This window comes from Triticum dicoccoides, chromosome 6B, assembly GCF_002162155.2.
Source record: "Triticum dicoccoides isolate Atlit2015 ecotype Zavitan chromosome 6B, WEW_v2.0, whole genome shotgun sequence".
Classification (NCBI taxonomy): Eukaryota; Viridiplantae; Streptophyta; class Magnoliopsida; order Poales; family Poaceae; genus Triticum; species Triticum dicoccoides.
Genome location: NC_041391.1, coordinates 16,807,854 through 16,823,502, shown reverse-complemented (window position 1 = coordinate 16,823,502; position 15,649 = coordinate 16,807,854). Strand labels below are relative to the sequence as shown.

General features: G+C 45.3%; 1 protein-coding gene across 1 annotated transcript; it reads left to right on the top strand.

Annotated features, from left to right (window-relative positions):
- The first annotated feature begins 1,601 nt into the window (after positions 1–1,601).
- LOC119325441 lies at positions 1,602–4,547 on the top strand. Its single transcript, XM_037599189.1, has 2 exons — positions 1,602–2,879; positions 4,063–4,547. Exon 1 carries the CDS (start codon positions 1,709–1,711, stop codon positions 2,855–2,857), a length of 1,149 nt encoding a protein of 382 aa, XP_037455086.1. The 5' UTR covers positions 1,602–1,708; the 3' UTR covers positions 2,858–2,879; positions 4,063–4,547.
- The last annotated feature ends 11,102 nt before the right edge of the window (positions 4,548–15,649 follow it).

The window sequence follows — 15,649 nt, the reverse complement described above, 5'->3', positions numbered from 1 at the left end:
GGTGAAAAAAATATCTACAACTGCAGACGGACGAAGTTGCATCCGTTTTTTTGCTGCAACAATGATGTTTGTTGCTGCAACTGCCATTGTCTTTTGCTACGACCAGCGTGTTTATTTGCTACATCCATTTTTTTAATGGTGATGATTGGTGGCCGGCGTTCCCGCAGATGACTAGGACAACAATTTTTGCTGCAACTATCGTCGGATTTTTGCTACAACTAACGAAGAAATTTGCTACATCAATTAATGGCAGAGATGCACCCGGGACAACAACAACGATGATTTTTGGTTGCAAATGTCATTGTCTTTTTGCTACCACCAGAGAGTTTTTGCTACATCTATCTTAATGGTGATGTTTGGTGGCCATCATTCGTGCAACCCCGTGCAGCGAATGTCGACGGTGGAAAAAAGCTTCAACTATCGATTTCTTGCCCAAATGAAAAAAGTTGCAACCGTTTACATGAAAGCTTCAACCCTACATTTAAAAAGCTTCAACCCGTTTACATGAAATCGCTGGAACCGGCTTTTCTTCCTCGACGATGGCCATGGCGTCTCTCTATAGCATTTTTTTCTGCGCTCTAGGTCGAAGCACCGTCGTCGCCATTGTTTTTGCCAGTTGCAGCTTCCTCGCAGCATGGTCACAACATTTTTTTGCTGACGATTCCAGCAATCGGCGTCTGGCAGTCTCTCGCTGTTGAAACAAATTACATTGCCGGTTCCAGCTTTTGTACATACTGTTTGTAACATCGACGGTGACGGCATCACGGCTTCCACTGCTGCTCTGGCCGGTTGCAACTTTCCTGGCGGTCGGTTCCAGCTTTTTATCACTACGGTTGTAGCACCCCTGGTGATCGGTTCCAGCATGCATCGCCACAGTCGCGTGGTAGTCGTCTCCAGCACCGGCGTCGGCCTGCAGAGCATGAGCGGCGTCCTGGGGCGATATTTTTTGCTACAACCGGAGCCCTTTTTTGTTGTGAGCAGCGATGGAATTTGCTACCACTGATGTACATGGCGGCAGCGAGGCTACGAGCGGCGGCGCCGACGAGGCTACAAGCGGCGGCGCCTGCGAGGCTACGAGCGGCGGCGGTGAGGCTTTTGAGCGCCGCCCGGCGAGTGGTGGTAGCAGGGGCTCGAGCGAGAAGAGAGCGCAACTGTTGCATGGGTGGAGCCGGGGACGAGGGCGGCGACCGGTGACGAGGACGACCGGCGAGGGCGCCGATCGGCGACGGGGCCGCCGCGGGGGTGCTTCAACCTTGGTTGCGGGGCGATGGCGGGGCGTCAGACGTCGCTGTGGCCGTTGCAATTTTGATCGGAGGGGAACAACCAGGAGGAGGACGAAGCAAGGGGGTCAAATCTGACGGCTCTTAATCGTGGTATCGGGCGGCTGGGGCTCGACCGGCCCAACGGTTCAGCCGGTGCGCCGGCGCCTATAAGCGCCCAAAAAAAACACTAAAAACTCAACTGAACATGTGTCACTCTAATCTTGTCAATTTTATGCAAGAATGGGAGCCACTTGGGCTGGGCTGGGCTGGGCTGGGCTGGGCTGTACTTGGACCAGACCACCAAACCAACCACGGAAATCATCCCATTCCATTCGGGATCAAGCAGCCATCCGTTTTCCCCATTCCATCGCCGCCGCCGCCGCCGCAGCATCCTCGCGCCTCCGTCCGCGCCCGCCGAATCTCCCCGGCCTCTCCGCCGCCACGCCATGCTCCGCCTCCGGTGCTCCATCCTCACCCACCTCCTCTCTTTCCGGGCCACCTCTCCCGTATCCCCTCTCCACCGCCTCCTCTCCGCGGCCGTCTCCCCCGACCCTGTCTCCGCCTTCGCCGTCGACGACTACCTCGTCCGTACCTGCGGCCTCACCCCAGCACAGGCCCTCAAGGCCTCCCCCAAACTCTCCCACCTCAAATCCCCCGCCAACCCCGACGCCGTGCTCGCCTTCCTCGCCGGCCTCGGCCTCTCCGGCGCCGACGTCGCCGCCGCCGTAGCCAGGGACCCGCATCTGCTCTGCGCCCAAGTGGAGAAGACCCTGGCCCCCGTCGTCGCCGGGCTCACCGGCCTCGGTCTCTCGCCTTCTGAGATCGCACACCTCGTCTCGCTTGGCCCCCACAGATTCCGTCGCAGATCCATCGTCTCCAAGCTTGAGTACTGCCTGACCCTCTTCGGCTCCTCCGACAACCTCTTTAGAGCCCTCAAGAGTGGCTCCGTTCTCTCCTCCGACCTCGAGGGGGTGGTCAAGCCCAATGTCACCTTCCTGCAGGAGTGCGGGCTAGGTGCTTGTGACATTGCCAAGCTCTACGTACTTATGCCATCGTCGCTCAGCATCAGCACGGAACACATCCGGACAGCAGTGGCGTGCGTCGAAGGTCTTGGTGTACCCCGTGGATCTCGGATGTTCAAGCACGCGCTACGAGCTGTTGCATTCCTCAGCGAGGAGGAAATCACCACCAAGATAGAGCACTTGAAGAAAACGTTCAGGTGGTCAGATGCCGAGGTGGGCATTGCTGTTTCTAAGGCTCCAGGAGTGCTGTCGAAGTCTAAAGAATCGCTGGAGCGAAGGTTCGAGTTCCTCATCTCCGAGGTGGGGTTGGAACCGGCATACATTGCTTATCGTCCAGCAATGCTCATGTACAGCTTGGAGGGCAGGATGAGACCTCGATACTACGCTGTAAAGTTTCTTAAGGAAAATGGATTGATAGATCATGACCGGGACTTCTTTAATACAGTCATGGTCAGTGAGAAGGTATTCGTCGAGAAGTTCATATGCCCTCATAAGGATGCTGCACCTCACCTCGCTGATGACTATGGAGCAGCTTGCAGAGGAGAGGTTCCAGCTAGATTCAGTTTCACATGAACCAAGACTAATAAGGAAATTGGTATGTTCATTATGTCATTCAGTAGAGAAGAAAGCATTGCACTGCTATGAACTTGTCCTTCCTCATGTTGTCATATTGAACACATCTTGGAACTAGGAGAGTATGAGATCAGGGCATTCTGCCAATTTCTTTGAAGTATCAATTAGTAGTATTTCTGCACACTCTGTATCTTTGTGTTCTAAAATGGCCATTACAGTTTTCAATGCAATCCTCCATCTGCCTTTCATGAAAGAATGTTCTTATTTTGGCCATGAAGATGACATGAAGTCTCGAAATTCCTGGGAGTAGTGTTTCTGTTTCTGACTAGTAGTTTGTATCAGCTTTCGTTTATTTATCTCTTGTAGTTTTGGATGGCCTTCTAAGTGATACTTTTCTAGGGGAATCTGATCTCGAAACTGAATAGTTGAGTAGTAGGCTAGTTGCATTTTTGTTGAAAGCCTACTTGTATATCACTATGTAAACAGAAATTTCTAATGCCCTGGTATTTGTACTGGAGAAGCAAATTGATGCTTGTATTGCATAGTGCTGAAAAACAGAGGACATACTTAAGTTATGGTAACCTTAAAAAGGGTTATGGCATTACCATGTAAATTTCTGCTATATCTTTTAGCTAATTTTATTATTCCATAATCGCACTATCTATATTGATCGCGAGGGCACATTTATCCCTTACCATATTTGTTTAGCTAGTGTAGTATAGTGGGTCTTGTGTACCGTCGTTTTTGCAAATTTCTATCTGGAAAGTCGGAGTAGGAAAAGGGAAAAGGCCGGATGGGACCATGTAGTCTGGAATCTTGCAGAATTTCAAATATAGGAATTACTATGTACCTCAGTCTACGAACCAACCTGTGAGGATGGTGCACATTTGTTTGTCCCTGATGTGAGGCTGTGGAAGTTGGAAGAAATGTGATCTCTGGTGTGTGCGTGCGCTTAGGCAAATGAGATGGTCCCTTCTCTGGTGCTTGTTGCAATTATAGAAACAAGATTAATGAAATGTCAGCGAGGGGAACAGGTCGAATGATGAAGCGACTTACCACCAGGTGAGAAGATGTGGTGTTTTTCCTCAAGCAAAAAGTGGCTGGGCAATAGGGGCATGCTGATTTACTAAATGTGGATGGTGCTTTCTTTCTTCCAGGTGAAATGTGCTGAAAGTGGATGTTGATGGTGCTTTTTTCTCTTCCAGGAAACGTGACAAAACGTGGGAGCTATGTCTTTGCTGTATTATACTTGATTCTGAAGGCCCTGTTTGGTGATGATGCCTTGCCGCTTCATTGACAAGAATGGACTGACGGTGGCACAAGTTCTATTCAGGGAAGCTTCTACTTCTCTTTTTTGAATTTTGCAAGTTAAGTAATCCTTCTAGTATTGTACTAGTCCCTCCGTCCGAAAACACTTATCAAAATGAATAAAAAGGGATGTATCTAGAACTAATATACATCTAGATACATCCCCTTCTATTCATTTTGATTACAAGTATTTCCGGACGGAGGGAGTACTATTGATGTGAATAAACTAGCATCTGGTACATTAATCATTTTTTTCATTTTGTTGGATCTTCACTTGGGTACAAGCAGTTTTAGAGTCACACATGCATGTAAACAGTACGCATTATGCAATTTTTGTACTCTGAGCTCTGAATTTGAATCAGATCTGAATGTTAACTCTGAATCTTTAAGACTCCATGCGTGAACTCTGAAACTTATTATACCCAATTCGAGTGTGAAGCATAGTGAGCATTTAGACATCTTTCAGGAGCCAAGTTAACTCGAATCAGAGCAGTAAGTTAACAGCAATGATGCCAGAAGCTAGCAGGCTAAACTTTTATGTACGATTCACTTCAACCTCTTCTCCAGAGCCACAACTATTATACTCTGAAGAAGAGTATTAACATTTTGCATTATCACAGCAGCATCGGTATGACAAGAATGTTTTCAGAACATTGGGACTGGGCTTAACTAGTTATGATGAGAAATCACTTTCTTATCTTAAATACATTAGTGATTAGAGGATTTTGAGCAAAAAGTTCTCCTGTCCTTTTCATAAATGTCCAATTCAGTATATTTAAATAGGCATATTTTCATAAAGGTTCACCAATAGCGAAATGTCATTTTTATAGTGTCACTGTCAGCGGATAAAACTGTTTTGCCTTGAAGTGTAGAGCGTGCGTTTAGTATCTAAAAAGTGTATTGTAGGCATGTGATGAAATTCAAGTGCAAATGCTAGCTGATTTGTATCATTCTTATATCTGGAATCTATTTCTCCAACATTTATACGTGCTCATTTACAGTAGATAAATAAACTTGACTAGTGAACTTACTACATGAAGGCAATGAACTGACAGTTGCTGACTCCTGAATCAAAGTGCTCTTCCATTCATTTGGTGTGAAGTGTTCCAGTCTTGTATCTCTTGCGTGCCGAATCTCTACTACGTATCGGCTAGTTCATCTCCGGTTAATCTTCTTTTACTCATGTAGAGTAAGTATGTTACAATGAAAACCTGAAAAATACACGTAATGAATAGTTTTGCTTTTGGAATTGCAGAATAGGCTTAATAATTGCAAAATTCTGGAACCATGGCAATTCAGGTTACTCTGAATCTTCTTCCCTGACTTACACCCAAGTGAACAAACTACCTATAGTTAGTGAAAGATTTTTTTTTTCTGAATGTATCGTGCCTTAATTGGTGAAGTCTGATTTTTTTATTTTCTCCTGTAATGGCAGCTGCAATTTGGCAAGCAAAATTCATCAGCAATGATGTACTCTAGAAATATGGGCAACGTTATTTACCAACTGAAATTTACAAAACACAAACAAAAAAGAAGCCGAGAACTACCGAACGTCAGGTATGAGTAAAGTCACACAGAACGAACGTTTCATTTCTCTCGTTCGGTGCAAATAGTCCTCAGGGGATTAGCACTATCATCATGAATGATGGTAAGAACATTATTACTTAAGTAATGAATTTATTTTATCTTGGAAAAAAAATGCTTCTCTTGTTCAGCACGAACGCCCGTTCAGGCCTTGATGCCATTTTTTATGCTCCTATCATAAGAAAAGCCTGCTAAGAAAACAACACATGGTGGGTACAATTGTGCCAAAAAAATGGACCCACCTTTATTTTTCTTTGAATGTGAAATTGAAACATGTCGAGTTGCCAGCAAACCCTATTTTTTCTTCCTACTTTTCTCTTTTTCCTTTTTTTCTTTTTCCTTATTCCTGGTTCGAAGAATTTTTAAAATTTGTGAATGCTTTCTTGAAAATCAATCAACTTTTTCTCAAAATTGATGAACTTTTTTCTCAGATTTGATGAATATTTTCTTTCAAATTTGATGAACTTTTTTCAAATTCGAGTAACTTATCTTTCAAACTCAACGAAGTTCAGAGCACATTTCATACCATAACCACAAAAGAGTGCTACTATTGAGTTGCAGGCATGAAAGTCGACCACCACAGCTACGATGTAGCTGAAATGGAAAACATCATGAAACCCTAGTACCAAACCTACGGTTCGAGTAATCGATCATCACTATCTACCACAACATCACATGGTCACAGATCGACACTCTGCAATGCTACCACCGTTAATAGATCTATCCCTAGCACGTGCTCATAGACCAAAGTTATATCGAGTAGGGAGGAGGAGTGATAGAACTTACAACCAATGGTGAGCAAGGAGGTGACGCGGAACTCATCAGAGAAGAGGAGGAGGATGAAGTGCAGCCATCGTCTACTGCTGACAGGAGAAGATGCACAATTTACCTGCTAGTTGGTGACGAAATCGCCCGAGATGGAGAGCGTGAAGGGGGGAAATGGTGGGGGAAATCGGGATGAGCCGACGTGGGCTAAATAGGGCGTCCGATTCGGCAGGAGGTGTCCCAATTCTTCCCGCCGCTTTTTCGTGAATATCGCCTCCTCGCATCAGCTCGGCGTCATGTTACTCTCCTCTAGGTGAGAGAAAAATGACCGATTCAGCCGTTCCCAGCAGGACTGGCTGGGAGATGCTCTAAACTTCGAGCGATGTGTGCCAAACAGTGAACACAGTCAACCAAACGTTCCAAACTGCAACAGGCCCATGGAGTAAGCAATCAGGTATCACCATGCATGTGTTTCTACTCATTTTGCGGGAAAAAAACTGTTACAACCGTGTTTGATTGGCATTGTTCCACTCGATGAGCGGGTTTAGATCTTGATTGCATTTGTGGGTGCAGTCAGAACAATTTAGCGTGTGTTTGGTAGAGTGCATGAAGGGTGCATGAGCTCAAGAGTTTCCTTCTCGACCCACTTTTCAGTGTTTGGTAGCCTGCACGGGGCCTCCTCAGCATCCACGAGCTCAATCCAAATACCCTCTTAGCATGCACGAAGAGAGAACACCCCAACAACCGTTCACTAGTCAGCATGCATGAGCGAAGCGAGCGACAACGTGTTTCAGAAAATGTTCATAATTTCTAAAACACGATTTAATTTTCAGAATACCAAAATTGTTCAAATAATGTCCAGAATTTCGAAAATTTGTTAAAATTTTGAAAAAACGTTCAGCTTTTCAAATTTAAAAAAAAATGTTCAGAATTTTAAATTTTGTTTAATTCTTTGAAAAAAGTTCGGATTTAAAAAAATCAATAAATGTTCAGATTTTCAAAAATTTTTTAAATTTTAAAAAAGAACAAACTTTCAAATTTTGTTTAAATTTTAGAAAACATTAGAATTTCAAAAAAGTTTAAATTTTCAAAAATGTTATTTTTTCATGTCTAAACAGATGCAAACTGCCAAACAGAGTCTCAGCTTAGCATGTCTCAACACATGAACTGCTACCAAACAACATCAAATGCATGCACTCGGCATGTCCACACTGAGCATGAGAGCATGTATCAGAGGAGACCAACCATGCTAGGTTGGGAATGCTACCAAACACACCATGCTAGGTTGGGAATGCCTGTTCTGTATTGGAGTAGAGCATATTATGAGGGTATATTTTTATTCTATTTAAATACTAATAAAGAAATAGAAAGAAAAACACTCAAGTAGTATTTGTTTCACTAGAACCACAACAAAAGATGAGGGAAATTCGTGCATATGAGCGCTCTAAAAGAAAAGCCCAGCCCATCATCAGATCGACACTGATTGGTGGGGTCACCTTGTCAGCAACAAGGTCGAACCAGACCACGCACCCGCAAACCATCACCACTCTGTCTCTCCGCTCGCACCAACGCGTCCGTTCCCTCGCCGCCGGCGCCGCCGCGCCGCCGCCTGCAGCAGTACACCATGCTCCGCCTCCACAAATACATCCTCACCCAACTGCTCCCTTCTTCCCCCGCTTCCACCATCTCCACTCTCCACCGCCTCATCTCCGCCGCCGTTTCCCCCAACCCTAGCTTCGCCGTCGAGGACTACCTTGTCTCCTCCTGCGGCCTCACCCGACCACAGGCCGCCAAGGCCTCCGCCAGGCTCTCCCACCTCAAATCCCCCGCCAAGCCCGACGCCGTCCTCAAGTGTGACCCAAGTGTGACCCAAGCTACTATACCGTTTTCAAGGAGTCCGACATGGTGTTCAAGAAGAAGTTTATACACCCTCATAAGGAAGCTGCACCGCACCTTGAAAAAGACTACGATGCTGCTTGCAAAGGGGAGGTGCCCACTAATTTCAGATTCACATAAGCCAAGAACGGGCTCTGATGTAACTGTGTGCTGGTTGTCCGCTGCTGTATGTCTGTTAGATGCTGGGTTGGTCGTTGTTAACGAGTGATGAAGCTGATAATTTGATCCCTGGATACTGATATGTAATGTCACCACTCAGCCGAGAAGAAACCATGGATTGGTTATGGAAACTTTTCGTCCTCATTCATGTTTTAAACACATGTATTGGAACTAAGTAAGTGTGAGATCAGGCCATTCTGCAATGCACTAAAATTTCAGTTTTCAGGTTAGTTGCCTGTGCATTGAGACTGAGCCAAGGTAAGGTCTCCTTAATTTGTGGGTAATGCATTCCTAATGTTCTACTACTGATTTTGCTACTCATAGTGGATAATTGGAGGATCAATCTGATGCCCGTCCCAAATTTAGGTAAATAGTCTTTATGGAAGCAGCTGGAGGGATACTTTCCCCTGGTGTTAGCGTTTCCTATGTAGGGCCAAGGGTCAATTCACCTTGCTTTAGCTTAATCTGTTTCCTCTTCTTTGAATTGTTCGTGTCTAAATAGATGGCTGTCTTTATAGTATGCCTTTAACTTGCTGGATTTCTTGCCGTTAACACTTGATGAAGTTAGTGATTAGATTCATGGGACCTGGTATGACCATGTCATCATTCTGTAGGGAAGAAAGCAGAGTATGATTATGAACTTGTCCATCCTCTTGTCATATTGACACACATATTGGAACTGATAGATCAGGCAATTCTGAATATGCATTGGTATATCAGCGAGTTGTATATCTACACTCTCGAGATCATTTTGGAATACTGATATGGAAGCAGAAGAGTGTTCTCAAATGCCCCCTGCAGTTTTCGGTGTAATTCTGTAAGCTATCTTTCCATGAAAAAAGGCCCTTCGTTTGGCCATAGAGAACACATATATGAGAGAGTTATATTTGAAATGAACACATAAGAAAATTTAGGACCTGTGTTCAGGGAAACAATTTTTTTACTTACTGGTTACCCGTTACCACAATATGTTGATCACTGCGGAGGATGTCATTTTGGTCTAGTTTGTCGGTTGGTCTCCGTTCAAAATTAATCTTCTCTCTTTTTGCATCATCATTGTCTGAAGAGACTAACTATCATCAAAGTATTTCATGGTTTACTAATTTGTATCAGGTTTTTCCTTTATTTTGCTCCTCTATTTCTGAATGGCTTGCTGGCTGATACATTCAGTTCTAGGGACAACAAAACTCAATAATGCAGTTCTACAATATCTGTATTACAGTCGGTACATATTATGGCTGTTACAAACCAAGCCCCCTCAGGTTGCACCAGGCATAATTGAATTATCATTTCGATTTGCTTTCACATGTCAATGTGGTTGTCTTGAAAGATCATCCTCTCAGGATATATTAGCATTCTTTGAATTGGCAGGATCTTTGGGATCTGGGGCATGCATGTGCACTTCCTTATGAAAAGTGAACATTCCGTTGACTAGGTGCTGATTTCCTTACATATGTATGACCCCTTCTTATGTGATTGTCAGGCTGTGGCCGCATACCTCGTGAGCACTTTGTGCATTACAAAATAAACTCTTCATAATCCAATTATATTTGGAGTGGTTTCTGTTTCCTCAGCTAAGAGATTATCTCTTGTTGCCTATTTTGTTAAATTTCAGTCTAGGCATGCACGTACTAACTGTCAGATATTGTGTAGTTATAGAATCTTGCAGAATTTCAAACATATGAATAGTAGGCATGTTGTGTACCTCAAATTAAGAACCAAGCCATGTCATGATGGTAGACATTTGTTCCTGATGTCAGGCTGTAGAAGTTGGAAATGAAAGCAATTTGATATCAGCCGTGTGCTTGCAGTAACACAAAGGAGATGGGTCCATGCTATACTGGCGAGGAGCTCTGACTTGATGACCTGTTGTGTGTCTCTTCTCTGGTGCCTAGCTAGCTAGTGGGAATTGTAGAAACAAGATACGGGTAGGGAATGGGTTGATTGATGAATGCAGTGACGTACCAGGTGAGATGATGGGTAGATTTTCCTCAAGCGAGAAGTGTCCAGGCAATGAACATGAACATATTGACTGATTTACTGAAGTAGATCAATGGTGCATTCTTTCTTCCAGGGGATGTTCTAAAACTGGATTTGGATGCATTGTGATATCTTCTTCCTCTGGGTGATCGACGAAGCATGGAGCCTGGGGTTTTGCGATTATGAAGGCTCTGTTAGTTGATGATGCCCTGCCCTGAAGCAGTTTCAGTAACAAGTATGATACACTCGCGGGAGTTTTATCCTACACTGCTCATTTTGAATATTGGAAGGTGAGACCCGTGTGTGTCGCCTGCCTGCTGGATTCATCAGCACAACTGAGTGGAGTGAGGGAACCTCCTCAACAAATAATAAGTTGAATAAAGTAGATACATGTGGTGCTCTAATTAATTCGTACATCTTCACTTGGACGTAATTGAACGAATCAGATAGCATGTAAACAATCAATTTATATGTTATATACATTTTGTGCTCTGAATCTGAATGAGAATTGAAATTTAACTCTGAAACTCTGAATCTTTCAGACTTCATGGGTGAACTCTGTCCTTACATCCAAGTCAAGTGCAAAGCTATATCAGTAAGGGTTTAAACATCTTACAGGGGCCAAGTTAGTATGAATCAGAGCTCAAATTTAACAACAATTGCTTTTTTCTTTCAACAACGTCATGTTTTATATTTGGGTTCAGAAGCTTGATGCTAGCTGGCTTACACTAGATTTTTGAGTGTTGTAAATATGATATCTTCACAACTATATCGAGCTTGTGTTGCTGATCTTTGCGCCAGAACTTATTAATGCCAGATGTGATACTAGCCGGCATAAATTACCAGCTATCAAGAATATTGCTGCCAAAGAACATATCATTAAATCTATCTTCATATTTAACATATCTGTGTACATTATGGTTTGCTTCCATTTCCATGGTTCGTAGGCTCCTGAACTCCTGTTTTCATTTAGGCGTGAATGTGCTTCACTACTCGATACTTTCTTATGCTATTTGTTAGCTTATGAGATGACAACAAGATTATATCCTACTGCGTGTTCTCTGCAAAATCTAGTGTCCTCATATATGGTTTGGATTGATCCTGGTGGTCCGTTGGTTCAATAGGTACTCATGCAGTCGAGCTATTTAGAATTTGGGAGTCCTACTTCAAGAGATATATTATAGGCATATTTAAACCAGAATTATTATTTACATTTTCCATTGACAGGTCACCGTGGTTGTCTTGCAAGATTATCCTGCCTTGCTATATTAGCATTATCTTAATCTGTGGGATTTTTGGAATCTCCGGGCATGCACCTGCAATTCCTCGTGACAAGCAATCACCCTTCTGATTAGGCACTGGTTTTCTTACTTGTGTATAATTCCACGTGTTTATTGAAGGTTTTGTCTCTTTTCTTTTTTTTGCTATAGTTGGCTTGGCTGCATACCTTTGGTGGTACTGTATGTCCCTAATACTCCAATTCTATTCAGAGTGATTCCTACTCTTTTTTTTTAAAATTCTCAAATGACAGATAAGAGTATTGTTTGAAATTACATATGCCCTCTAATTACTGAGGGATGACAAACATTTAATTTGGTTTGATCTGCATGTTCTATCAACATGGAAATAACATTACATTTTTTGGAAAAACAGTGGAGAGCTGACATATCATGTTAGCCAAGAGTTGTTGCACTTACCACCGGGGAGTCATGAGTCCTGATATGTGGCATGTCTATGGACTTGTTCATCCCTGTATTGTATTGACATTTGTATTGAAACTAAGAGAGTGTGAGATTAGGTCATACTGCAAATGCATTGAAATATCAGTGAGTAGTATATATATCTGCACTCATGATATATTTCCATGAAGAAAAGGCCCTCAATCTGGCCGTGGCGATGATATTAGATAGTCTAACATGAAATGAACTTGTAATTTCCTTTCAGATGACAATAATTCTGGACCCTTTCTTGGGGGGAGCAATGTTACACATATTTCTTTCCTTTTTTGAGAATAATTGTTATACATATTTCTGCCATTGAGATCAACTGCATTTAAGCATGAAAAAAAAATGTACTACATCTTCTAATAAACCTACTGCAACTTGTTGCAGTCATCAGTCAGCAACAAGAATGGAGAGAGTGAAGCAGCACTCGGAGAAATTTAATGAAGCAAAAGCTAATGCAGCACGCTCGTCGAGAGGCTGCATCCATCCCTGCCGTTGGCTGGCTGCTGGACAAAACTGGAGCTATATGTGCGTGCTTGGTTAGACGCACTTGATCTTCTTGAACCTGGCCGGCGACGACAAAGGGAGAGCTCTAGCGGGCAGGTGGCCTCCAGCCTGTGCGCGTCGCCGTGCGGCGGGTACTTGACCTCCCCGGCGAGCTTCAGCTGCAGCCGGAACACGCCTCCCGCCGCGCTCTCCTTCACGAACTCCGCCGCCCCGGCGCTTCCGAGCGGGGCGGCGCTCTCGCCCGACGCCGCGACGTTGTACACCTCCTTCTTCCATGGCCGGATGCTCCCGTGCGAGCTCCCCCGCATCCTGACGCTGGCGACACGCTCGCCGGCAAAGAGCAGCTCCGCGTCGAGCGGCGCGCCAGTCCTGGCGTGCATGGCCCAGTTCCGGTTGTGCACTGCAACGGCGAGGGAGATGTCGTAGGCGAGCGCGGTGCCATTGGGGCCGGCGAGGGCCAGACGGCGACGCGGACCGGGAGGACGAAGACGTAGGCCGCGACGAGGATCGCAGCCAGGAGGAGGAGGAGGAGGAGGATCAGGAGGCAGCGGTGGGGAGTGTGGCCCCGAGAGCCGTCGTCGGAGCAGCAGCAGGCAAAACAGTCGCAGTCAGGGCCGTCGCCGCAGTCAGCAGGGCAGTCGCCGTCGCTCATGGTGCTGATTGTTTCTTGTTTACAGTGCCTGATCTGATTCTGATCGACTGAGCAGCAAGCAAAGCGATGTATGCATATATAGGTTAGAGACTATAGAGATGAAAACGGATCCGACTCCAATGAGTCGGTCGTAAGCATGGTAAGAGTCGCAACACCTTCCATTTTCAATCATGACGGCGTTCCCGTGTCGTCTCCAAGTCGGATTAGAGATAGCTAAGGGAGGTCAACCAGGAGAAGGTGTTTTTCTTATGTTCGAGTGTGCAGTTTTAACAAGTGATTACATGGATTTTTGTAACCAAATATTTTAAATTACTCTTATCCATTATCAAGGTTCACCACAAGTACAAAGCACCCCGAACATAATAAGAATTACATTGAGGTCCCTCGGCCACCGATCGACCACTATGCTGCTAGGACGAGCCACCGATGCGTCGCTATCGCCAATTCCTTACGGGAGCCGGCCTGACCTTATTGATGATAGCCAACAAGTCTTCCTGCATGTGCCTCTAAGGGTCATCACTCCAGAGCCGCAATTGTTACTATTGAACTCTTTTCTTGATCTGAACTGACACAAAAAACTCGATGTCTTGCACTCACGGCATGAAATCCTAACCTCACCGCTCCAAGCAGACAATAAGAATATGTCAGAGCTCCATTGAATCCATCCTGGTAGACAAATCGAGGAGGATCGGAGTCCGTAAGACCAGCTCAAAGTTGAAGCATCGCCATCTGCTACAACATTGCCCCTGCGAGGACTAAAAAACCAAAACCTAAACTACTAGACCAAGGTACCAAGGACCCCGTCTCTGCCGTCGGTTGCCGGAGCGGTAGACACGGGCGAGGAGAGTCCACGAGCTCATCGGCAGACCATGGAGGGAACGAACCTTCACCCTAGCCGCCATTACGCGAGAGGGAGGAATATAATTGTTCGTAGTTTTGTAACCAAATTGACAAAGTCAAATTTCTAGAGAGTATCACTTAGTTTAGCAAGGTATAGTTTGGGACTTCAAAATTGGTTTTTCCTGTTAACTAGAAAATTTCCTGTTCACTACGTTCCTCTCTGCTCCACCCCCTCTCCCAGGTACCAGCTCTGCCCCCTCATCTCCGCTGCAACGGCCTCTGTCTCCCCAAACCCTAGCTTCGTCGTAGAGGACTACCTCGTCAACACCTGCAGCCTTGCCCGAGTGCTGGCACTCAAGGCCTCCGCCAAGATCTCCCACCTCAAATCCCCATCCAATCCCGACACAGTCATCACCTTCCTCCTCGGCCTTGGCCTCTCCGGCGCCAACGTCACCGCCCTCGTCGCCAAGGACCCGTTGTTCCTCTACGCTGGCGTGGAAAAAACCCTGGCCCCTGTCATCATCGAACTCACCGGCCTCGGCATCTCTCGTTCTGACATTACATGCCTTGTCTCACTCAGCCGTGGCCAATTCCATTGTATATCCATCGTCTCCAATCTGAAATATTGCATGCACTTCTTCGGCTCCTTTGAGGACCTCCTTCGGGTTCTTAAGCGTGGACCATGCCTTCTCTCGGTCGGACTTGAGAGGGTGGTCAATCCCAATGTCGCATTCCTACGAGAGTGCATGCTAGATGATTGCGACATCGCCAAGCTGAGCATGTCTGTGCCATGGATACTCAACACCAACCCGAAGCACGTCCGGGTAATGGTGGCACGCGCCAAAGGTATTGTTGTGCCTCGTGTCTCTGGGATGTTCAGACATGCGTTGCATGCCTCGGCGAGGAGAAGATCGCTGCCAAAGTGGAGTACTTGCTGAAGACGTTTATGTGGTTAGATGTCGAGGTTGGCAATTGCATTGTCCAAGATCCCAGTTGTGCTGACTAAGTCTAATCAGATGTTGTAGAGTAAGTCAGAATTCCTTATCTCTGAGGTGGGGCTGGAACCGGCCTACGTTGTTCATCCTCCATTAATGCTTGGTTATAGCCTAGAGGGCCGACTCAGGCCTCAATACCATGTTGTAGTATCTCAAGGAAATTGATTTCTAGATCATGATCAGGACTACTATAATACACTCAATATCAGCGAGAAGTTGTTCATGGAGAAGTTCATATGTCCTCATAAGGAAGTTGCACCCCACCTCGCTGAAGACTATTCTGATGCTTGCAAAGGGGAAGTGCCCACTAGATTCAGAATCGCATGAGCAAAGAACGGATATGAAAATTGGTAACTGGGTATCATGCACAAAGGTTGTTAAT